This window comes from Gastrolobium bilobum, unplaced genomic scaffold (assembly GCF_033153095.1).
Source record: "Gastrolobium bilobum isolate Gb01-03AN ecotype WA unplaced genomic scaffold, APGP_CSIRO_Gbil_v1 utg1298, whole genome shotgun sequence".
Lineage (NCBI taxonomy): Eukaryota > Viridiplantae > Streptophyta > Magnoliopsida > Fabales > Fabaceae > Gastrolobium > Gastrolobium bilobum.
In genome coordinates, this window is record NW_026895381.1 from 93,944 (window position 1) to 105,233 (window position 11,290).

At 35.0% G+C, this 11,290-nt stretch overlaps 1 protein-coding gene across 1 annotated transcript; it reads right to left on the minus strand.

Annotated features, from left to right (window-relative positions):
• Positions 1-648: 648 nt before the first annotated feature.
• LOC133308396 (uncharacterized) lies at positions 649-2,901 on the minus strand. Its single transcript, XM_061509018.1, has 10 exons — positions 2,752-2,901; positions 2,548-2,653; positions 2,205-2,337; positions 1,959-2,083; positions 1,783-1,867; positions 1,417-1,707; positions 1,203-1,326; positions 925-1,107; positions 777-842; positions 649-693 (listed from the first exon to the last, which is right to left on the minus strand). Exons 1-10 carry the CDS (start codon positions 2,899-2,901, stop codon positions 649-651), a joined length of 1,308 nt encoding a protein of 435 aa, XP_061365002.1.
• Between the last annotated feature and the right edge of the window lie 8,389 nt (positions 2,902-11,290).

Here is an 11,290-nt window from a genome sequence, read left to right on the forward strand (position 1 = left end):
CATCTCATCTAATGAGTCAGCTGATTTAAAATTTTGAATTTTGAAATGAAATCACTCACCTGTTTTAATGACTCAGCTGTTTTTACATTAGAATTATTAAATATTTTAAAATACAAAACAAAACGGAAAATTAATTTTTTATTCAATTAAATTTTTTCGATTTTTCTTTTAAAAATCAAAAATCAATTTTAATTTCTAATAATTTAAAACAAATGTGGAGGTAGACAAAGCATTTAATGTGCCACTTACCTTCACATTGAGATTGGTCATCTCATTTAATGAGTCAACTGATTTAAAATTTCTAATATTTTAAAACAAATGAGGTGGCAGACAATACATTTAATGCGCCACTTACCTTCACATTGGAATTGGTCATCTCATTTAATGAGTCAGCTGATTTAAAATTTCTAATAATTTAAAACAAATGAGGTGGCAGACAAAACATTTAATGCGCCACTTACCTTCACATTGGAATTGGTCATCTCATCTAATGAGTCAGCTGATTTAAAATTTTGAATTTTGAAATGGAATCACTCACTTGTTTTAATGACTCAGCAATTTTTACATTGGAATTATTAAATATTTTAAAATACAAAAAAAAACGGACAATTAATTTTCTATTCAATTAATTTTTTTGATTTTAATTTGTTATTCAGCATCATCAGTACTATCACAGGTTTGACTCTGAACATCCTGTCAACAAAATGACTCTGACCGCTATTAATATAAGGATACGGCAATCAAATTTTCCAATTATGTCAATAATACCAACTCACCACAGCTTTTCCTGACCCTATCGACATAATATTATCATCAGAAGGACTGTCAAATACAGAATCATCCTGAAATGTTTTTTCCATAAACGCAAAAAAGTCATAACTTTGAAAAGTATAGGTTATGAATAATAATAATAAAAAAACAAACATTTGGGTCCACCGTGGTCTTCAGAAATGATGTGATAATACTTTCACTGATGCAAACTTTGGCCACATGATATTTTGGCTCACTGTATGAGTTCAAATTGCTAATTTTGACATTCACTTTAAACAACATAGATCTATCTTTAAGAACGTTCAACTCTTCCGGATAATGTTCTAAATTTGCACCCTACAAAAAAGGAAACACAGCAAAAGAAGTACTAAGGGTGTTAAAAGTTTTGAGAACCTCACTAATAAAAAAATTCAAAGTTTTGAGAACCAAACCCGCTTAAAATGTTGCTCGCGCAATTCAGCAGCACTCACTCCTAATAAAGAAAGACAGTCTCTATCAAATAGTACGAAAGAAGCAGAATCCGTGTTATCAACAACTCTGACTTGAACACTGAACCTAAAAAAATAAAAAATTGAATTTTACATCAGTCACATAGTGTGCATGAATAATTTTTCGATAACAATGGCAAATCAAAAAATGGCTTACTTCGGAGTATATTCATTCCAATGTTTCTGACAGTTCTTACAATACCATTTCTCAAAATCTTCGCACACTGAATATGGACATTTCTTACAGGACTTGTACCACCAGTTGTATTTACTTTCGATGGATTTTACAGTTCCATAAGTAATGCAAGTAGTAGCATCTATGCAATTCTTAATATCAGTAAGAAATTTCCTCCCTGTATCCTTGAGAAAATCATTTTCATAAGAATATGAAGATGGGCTGGACAACTGAGTCAACATCTGACTACTTTCCATCAGATCACCGGAAAGCCTGGAATATAAAAATATATAAAGAATGAGTGAATAGAGCAAAAGAAATGCCTTATAATTTCTCACGGTAGCCCACCTTTTTTTGAACTCTACGATCTCAGGTATATTGGAATCAAAAAGAATTTTCGTTGTATACTTTGTATTAGCTATTCCAATCTTTCCTGGAAAAAAAAATGCTACGTAAATAAAAGAAAAAGTAAAACAGCAAAACAAAAAAATAAAAAATGAGAATTTTAATCGCAAAAAAAGTACCCCTAAAACTGTTTATCCTTGCAAGCTGAAGTATTATAACATTTTGAGCACTCTGATTCTTTGCTAAGAAAGTTTGGACCTCGTCTACGTATGACTCCCACAAAGTGCATTCAAGTTTCTGACCCCTATCATGATATAGAAACAAAAGACACATAAGAAATGATGTAAAATCCCATTTTCTTTAAATTCAAAAACACATAAGAAATTACATTACAATACTATCAGAAATATAGATAACATAAATACCTCAGGTTTTCAAGCTCCACGACAACCATTTTTGTATTCCTACCAGAGATGACATGTTCACGTACTTCCCCAATTCCAGACAGCAAACCAATGACGTCTACACAACAAATAACATGGGTTTCAGCATTACGTCCTATATACAAAATCTTAATAGAAAGCGAATAACACAATACATCAATCCCATCACCTATTAAATAAGGAGAGTCAGAGGATTCTTTCTCAATAACGTCAAACTCAGCAAAATCAAAACCACGCTAAGGAATCGTAGCATCAACAATGGATTTCACGTCCGTCCTCAAGTTGAAAGACAGACGATATTCATGCCGTGTTGGCCTGAAATTACCCGTATTCAACCCAACTCCAAATTTTTTTATAAAATAAGCATCACCCTCATGAATTTTCTTCCGAACCTGCAAAGTACCCTTGGCCGTAGCATGGATCCTTCCACCCTATAAAATGAAAACACGCAACAAAGCAAAAAAAAAAAAAAAACGACAATGAGCTACTGAAAAGATAAAAACATTGAAAAACAGAAAAAATACATTACTCGTTCGTCGACCAAAACCATATCCACATTGTCATCAAAATCTTTTTGATAAAAACTGGGAACCTTCCAATACCTAACTACACGCACTTTAATCCTCCACTCTTCTTTCGTCGGATTAAGATCCTTTACGAAGTCGTATTTTGAGGACATTGAATACATTGGAGGAGTAGAGAAATGGACCAAAGAAGATACAAAATGCTCGTGGCAGTGATGTAGACCAAAAGGCAAAAGCAACACCAAATATCGTCTTTATACATGCAATGAATACATAGAAAATTTCAAAACATTTTAACCATTATGATCTTAATTAACTCCCAAAAATACGTAATGAGTCAGCTGATTTAAAATTTTGAATTTTGAAATGAAATCACTCACCTGTTTTAATGATTCAGCTATTTTTACATTAAAACGGAAAGAATCCTCTAGTGTGAACATAAATTCAAACATACATATTTTGTTCACTATATCGAAAAGAAGTAAGTTTTCAAGACATCCTCTAGTGTGAACAGAAAGCTGAGATTTAAGGAGAATGCGACACCTTAGCTAATTTTCAAAAAAAAATTTACATTAAAACAGAAAGAATCCTCTAGTGTGAACAGAAATTCAAACATACATATTTTGTTCACTATATCGAAAATAAGTAAGTTTTCAAGACATCCTCTAGTGTGAACAGAAAGCTGAGATTTAAGGAGAATGCAACACCTGAGCTAATTTTCAAAAGTTTTTTTTACATTAAAACAGAAAGAATCCTCTAGTGTGAGCAGAAATTCAAACAAAAATATTTTGTTCACTATATCGAAAATAAGTAAGTTTTCAAGACATCCTCTAATGTGAACAGAAAGCTGAGATTTAAGGAGAATGCGACACCTCAGCTAATTTTCAAAAAAAAAAATTACATTAAAACAGAAAGAATCCTCTAGTGTGAACAGAAATTCAAACATACATATTTTGTTCACTATATCGAAAATAAGTAAATTTTCAAGACATCCTCTAGTGTGAACAGAAAGCTGAGATTTAAGGAGAATGCGACACCTCAGCTAATTTTCAAAAGTTTGGTTCTCCTTTCTATATAGTAAGATATATATATATATATAAGGAAAAATATTTCTCCGGCAACTTGATATAAGTTTATCTCCGGCCACCCCAAAACTACGTCGTTTTGTTTATTTATTTCCTTATATTAATTGATTCACCTTTGAATGGTTATGATTCTTTTTTCTCTCTCTTCCTTTATCACCGTTGATCCATCTTTGTACGGTTATGATTTAGTAGCCGGAGATAAAATTATCTCAAGCAGCTTGGAGAAATGATAAGCCTGTATATATATATGGGTTTACATTTCTAAAGTTGTTGTACGTGCAACAATCAAATACTTGCCATATATATACTTGAAAGCATTAAATGCGGGGAATCATAATCATACAAAGGATGAAAGTGTAACATCCCGCAAATTTAGGAAGCTATATATAAATGTATATGTATATATAAATATATGTTTGTCAGGAACATAAGAGGTTGTCTTGAACTTTAAATACATATATAGGTACATCTACTTAGGGTGGATTTAATTTAATTTAATTCATGAAAACGATGTTAATTATAATTTGTGGGGGCATATGTTGCAGGAAATGGAAACGCTATTAAAAAAGGATAGGAGTAATTTAAATCTTTACTCACGTAGGAACGTTAGGAACCACTTAGTGGACACTTGAAATAATAGCTACTAGTAGGGTATATGAGAGATGTGATTTATTAGAGAGTTAATTTGGGGTCATAGTTACATCAAGGGCCACGGCCCAAGACCTCTTGGAGGACATCCACCAGCCCAAAACAAATCAAAAAGCCTTGTCCCTTAGCTTTTAGTTAATTCCTTAGGGATCAAAATAAAATCTGCATAAGTAATTCCCATTGGTTAAGTGGTGACAAATGTCCACCTATAGCTATCCTTATCTTTCCCTCCCCTTGCATGTTCGCCACCTTTATACCAAAAAGGGGATGTTTGAATTATTCCCTCTATCTCCCGGTCAAGACTTAGTGTGGATCCACAATTTATATTCTAACATTACAAAACTGGTTACTCAAAATTCCCCACTCTCCACTGGTCGCGCATCATCAGAAGAAGAAAACCCAAGCTTGCATGTCCCTCATCCCATCCTCCTCTCATATAATATGCATTCAAAGAGAAAACGGAACCCAGCCATCTCTTAGACCCCTCCTTCTTGCGTCGAGTGGGGAAAACAAAGCTGATTGTTTCTTTTCCTCTCTATACAGCATCAAAACCAGTTATTGTTCCACTCAACAACCGTGAAATTGTTAAGCCAAGGACCTCTTGAACCTAAGTTGCAACTCTCTTTTCTTCGTTGTCCATCAACCGTGAATCATCAAAGAAGCAATCAAGGAAGACGATGCTGGTATTCCTTCCTTCCTCTGCTCCTTGAACCGTGCAGCACATGCAAGGGCAACAAATGCCTAAGCAAACTCCCATCTCACTGATTCAGCCTAGACACCTCCCTAGGAGGTGAGATGTCCACTCGTTGTTCTTGTTCCCTTCTCTCTTGGATCAATTCTAATTGGAAAATTTTGTTGCATGCCCTTGGTCAGGCGGTGATTAAGTCTCCTCCCTTGCATGCAGCCTTAGCACATAGGAAAAGGGATTGGGCTGCTCCTTGTTGGTTGTGGTCATTGGTGCGTATGGGAATTGGTAAGTGAGTTTCAAATTTCTTTTCCACTTCCTCACTGTTTCGACTGGCATGGGACCATAGGAAATAATTCTGTTAATTTTATTCTTATTCCCTCATTGTTCAGTTTATAATAATGTTTTAGATGAATAATGGTGTTGTTATCTTAGCTCCTGTTCTCATGTTTCGGTCCCCACATGTATGAAGGAGAATGTGACATTTCAGCCATTTCTTTTTTAGTCTGCTCCTTCGTGAAACTCTAAGGCTGGATACTTGTAAGATTAAAATGAATTTGTAAAATTGAACATTGGTCCCCTTAATAGATTAAACCAGCCCTGGATTGGAGTATTTGGTTGAATTTGGCATGCATTAAATCAGTATAGTCAGCGCCTATAGAATTTACTAAACCTCACTTGAGTTTTGTAGGAAATAGTTTGTGAATAGCTAAAATGGGTGCCCTTAACTCCAGCCGAATGGTGCTTGGAAGTGTAATATAAGGACTAGCCTGTGTTGCTTCAGTCTATTAATTCTGCCGTGTTGGAATCAACTGAGTTTTATGGTTACATGTCAATGAATTAGTATGTGTGCAGAACCTTGGAAACTTCCCTATTAACCTTTGAAAAATTAATGAGAAGTCAGAAAATTGTTGTAGTTGAGTGGCATGATGAAAACCGAATTGGTATATTAACTTAAGTAAGAAAGTACTCTACAGTAGGAGCTATGGGAAACCGGTCACCGAATAAAAATGAGAAGCATGAAAATTGTTGATGAATTATAGGAATGGCATGGAACCAATTCTGATTTGTCACACATGTATTTTAGGTGCACATAATTCTTATTGAGTGAGCTGAATTTTGGTGCTGTTGATTATTGCTTGGACCCAAGGTATGTGTTAGGCGGTATTACCTAATGTGACTATTGATTAGTGTGTGAATTGTGAATTGTTGCTCACATGTGCCTTATGATTATTCTGCCATAAATGATGAAATTATTCTGCCTATGGAAATGTTATGTTTATGGAAATTCTGTTATGAAAAGAAAGAACGGCTTGGCAGTATGGCATCCAATGTACATGAAGTATATGTTATGAAATGATGATATATGCATGCACCGTACATCATACCGCACTTGTCTTTCTGTTTGTGTGTGACAGCATAGCATGGCATGCATGTACCAAATTCATGTTAGTCTTGAGTCTTGGAATAGTTATCTACAGGATCATGTGATTGAGCACGCATCATATAGGCATCCCTCGGTACCAGGGTATGGGACATTTGGCATCCGTCCGCATAGGTCACAGTGGGATTCAATAAATGAGGGTGCCGTTGCATGGAATTCCCACTGTGTATGCACGCGCACGACGGTGCTATTAGCGTGATGAAGGCGTTATATACGCAATATGATATATGATGAAAAGAATATATGATGAAAAGGTTATATGATGAAAAGGATTTCATGTTTGAAGCGACTGTTCATAATTTTGTGCCTAGTTTAATACTGTTGCATCATTGGTTTTGTTGTCACACTACTGGGATTTCTCTCACCCCTTTGGGGCTACTATTTTTACAAAATGGCAGGAGGACGTAAAAGCTTTTGAGGACTTGGATATTTGTTGTTGGCTTCTACTGTTTTGGGCATGCTGCTATTGATGTGATATTTTATGGATGACTGTATGAAATTGAGAAGCTTTTATTACTGTGAACTATGATTTTATTATTTCATTACGATTTTATGACCAGCAAGTATTATGGAAACAGATGTTGAAACGTTTGCGAAAAGGATTTTGACATGTTATCTAAATGCTGAGTTTTGAAAAGTCTTTGCGAGCACTTTGTAAGTTGTCGTACTGGGGCTACGGACCTCCGATTTTCTTATAATTTACATGCACGCGTAGCCCCAGGTGTCTAGTTTCATTATATATAAACCTTGCAAAGAAATTCTAAAAGCTCGATTTATTATGAATTTTACCAGACAGGACGTTTGTGATATTTTCACTATTATTTTATATGAACGTGAAGCCCCAGATGTCTAGTTTCCAGATTACAAAGAATATTTTATTGAATCGTTGGACTGAATTTTATACGAATTTTTCAAGACAGCAACGTCTGCCAGGAAAATAATAATTTCAGCAAGTTAAGAATTTTGAAAGTATACTCTGATTTTTGTAAGTAAATCGATTTCAACTATGTGTTTTAATTAGGAACGTCAAACTGATTTTTCAGTACATAAAATTGTGACGAACGAACTCTAATTCCGCTTAGCAAACAACTCTCTTGGATGCATACAAGGGAGGGTGTTACAGAAAGCATTAAATGTAGGGAATCATAATCATACACCTATCGTTGTTGTACGTAAAGCGGCTGCAGAAATAATATTTCCATATATATATATATATATATATAGGGTTTGTTTTTTCTAAAGTTACTTTAGATAACTTTATCTAATGTTCGTCGAAACGACGTCGTTTTGGGGCAGAAATCATGGTGTATTTGTAATTTTAATTTATTTCAGGGTTATAATAGTCTTTATCATTCTGATTTTTAAATTTTTCAACCCCAAAACGACGTTGTTTCGATGAACATTAGACAAAGTTATCTAAAGTAACATTAGATACTTTTTTCCCATATATATATATATATAGGATAAGTTATTATGCCTACTATTATTTTGCTTACCTTTGCCTACCTCTCTTAATATCGTTAGATTACAATCTCATCCAATGGTGGAGATTTGCGGAATAAAATAAACTTTTTTCTCCTTATTACCTCACACTTTCTCTCTCCTCCCCTCTCTCTCTATCAATTTACGTAATTTACAATCTGAATTTATATTTGAATCTAAATCCAATCAATGATTAATGGCATAATAATTCTACTGGATGAATATAATTTTCAAAATTCCTTGAATATGATATAATTGAACATAGCAGAAATCACAAAAATACAAAAAAAAAATGAAAACCACGAAGAATCTCTTCCTTTGAATTAATCCACGATTACAAAAACGTTTCTATTTTGCTGTTGAAATTTGAAATCAAATCAACTTATCTCCTTCTTCTTCTTATCTTGTTTTTCACCTTGAAGTGGGGTAATGATCTCTGTTCTCTCTGTTACACCCAACAACAGGCATACCTGATCCCATAATATAGGGCATCTACGTTTGTTTCTTCTTGACACCCCTTTTCAATTTTTTATGTAAATGCTCATAACAATGGCTGGTTGGATGAATTGAGAAAAAAGCTTGCACCTTTTTTTTATGCTAAAACGTCATTAAAGAAAGAGAAAGAAGAGGAAAAAGAAGCTATGAGAGACGGTGAGAGAGAGAAATGAGAAAATGAATTTATTTTATATAGTAAATCTTCACCATTGGATAAGATTGTAATCTAACGGTATTGAAAGGGGTAGGCAAAGGTAGGCAAAATAAGAGTAGGCAGAATAATCTATCCCTATATATATATATGGAAAGTGTAAGAACCTGCACTGTTAATTTAAGAATTTAATTAATTTAAATATGAGATTAAAGAGATAATCCCATAATTGACCCTAATAATTATGAGAAGGCTTAAATAATTATAGTAAGTGATTAATAATGTTGAAAGTCGCTTTTCTGACGAAAAGTGCAGATATCGGTTCTACTCCACTGTATAAGTGCATACCGATGAAGTATCCAGAAAAATTATAAGAAGTATGTATATAATCCTAGAATAATATTTAGGACTAGAATACAAAGTTAGAAGTCGAAATAATGAGAACTGGCGTCATGACTGATACCAGCTACGTAAAAGCGCGTACCGACAAAGTGCTGCGAAAAATATAATAAAAATATGATAAATCCTAAAAAAAATAGCTAGGTTCAGAATTCAAAGTTTGAGATTAAAATGCTAAGCGTAGTTATTAGTGCTAATACAGTGTGATTAATGTTAAACCGCTTATATATAGTCATGGGCACATAACCCTAGGCTGATACTCAGCCTTCTACGCGGGTTTTGCTGCTGGCTTTGATCTCCACCAGCCACCACCTTTTTCCTTTCCTCTTGAGAGCTAAAGTGAGCACCTTTGGTCCTAATTTCTTCATCGAATCAACATAACTTGATGTGAGCAACCTTAAGTGGGTGAGAGGCCCTTGTTTTCTGAGTTAAGGTCTCTGTTTGGTGAGGTTTTAGGGGCTGAGTTCTTGAGTTGGGTAGTGGGGGTTGTAAGAACCTGCACCGTTAATTAAGGTATTTAATTAATTATTTACGTAAAATTAAGAAATGATTCCATAATTGACCCTGATAATTGTTTAAGAGGCTTTAATAATTATGGTAAGTAATTAAGAATGCTGAAAGTCGCTTTTCGGAAGAAAAGTGCATATACCGATTCTGCTAGTCGGTATAAATACGTACCGAAAAAGTATCCCGAAAAATTAATGTAAGTGCATGATAATTACTAGAATAATATATAGGACTTGTAAAATGAGTTTCAAGTCCAAATAATGAGAACTGGTGCTAGAAACCGGTACTGGCTTTGAAAAGCGCGTACCGGAAAGGTGCTCAGTAAATTATAAGAAAAATTGATAATTCTTAGAAAAATGTGTAGTTTCAGAATCCAAAGTTTGGTTTTAAAATGCTAAGCGTAACAATTAAAGCTAATACTGTGTGTTTAATGCTTAAGTGCCTATATATACTCTAGTCATTGGGCACAAAACCCTAGAACCACTACTCCTACGTGACTTGAGCGGCTGAGTGCACCTTGGCACTGTTTCATTGCTGTTTTCTTCTTCCTTGAGAGTCTTGGAGCCATTTCTTCCTTGTTCTTTATGGTTTCTTCTTCTTAAACACTTGTGTGAGGGAGAGTCGCCTTTGGGAAGGGGTTTGTGGTGCTGTTTCTGAGTAAGGAGGTCAGCTTGAGGGAGTGTTGGGGGATGACTTTGGGTTTGGTGGAGGGAGTGAACCTTGTGCTTCATTTTTGGAGGTCCAAGGAGCCACCTTTGGGAGGAAGAGCCTTGCTTGTCTTCCATTTCCGCACACCCTGTGTGGTCAGTAGTTGAGGGCTGTTGGTGAGCTCCAAGAGCATCTCCATTCTGAGTTTTTAGCTTTGGTATGTTGTACCACCCTTTAACTTGAGTTTTAAGGCTTAAAAATGGAACCTTGATGCATGTTAAGGTTAAAAGATGATAACTTGTTGTTGGGTAATGCTTAACACACCTAGAAATGCATGTTTAAGTGTTTAAAATCGGTAAAAACCCAACCTTGAAGGATATCTTCACGAAATGCAGAAACTGTATTCTGTCGTGAAATATCTGGATATCTGCCCGTGGAATATCCAGATATTTGATATCCGGATATGATATTCGGATATGTGATATCTGGATATAGGGTTTTGAGATATCTGGATATTGGATATCCGGATATGTGAATCTGTATATCCAGATATGGACAGTGAGATATCCGGATATTGCATATCCGGATATGGTCCCGAGGAATATCCAGATATTCTGGGATTTCGCAGAACAGTAGCTGTGTTGTGTGTACAGTAGGCTATTGGGGGTTTGTGGACCCTAGATTGATGAAGTTGAACTTCTGTATTTAATGGACTAAGCCAGAATCATGGAATTTAGGGCTTGTGGCTTTGTTAGAAGCTTTAAGACATAAAACGTAATGAAAAGGCGTTGTCTTTAATTTGTATGCATGTGGTACATGTTTATTGATTTATATTTGGTCCATATCATATTGTGATCTGCTGTGATTGCACTTTGAGCTTGTGGCATTGGATAGCTAGCTTAAAGGTAAGCTTTCGTGTCCTCGGTTTAGCCATGTTGTGGTTCCACCATGTCCCATGGGGATATGGTTATATGCATGCTGTGTTACATGCTTTTGATGT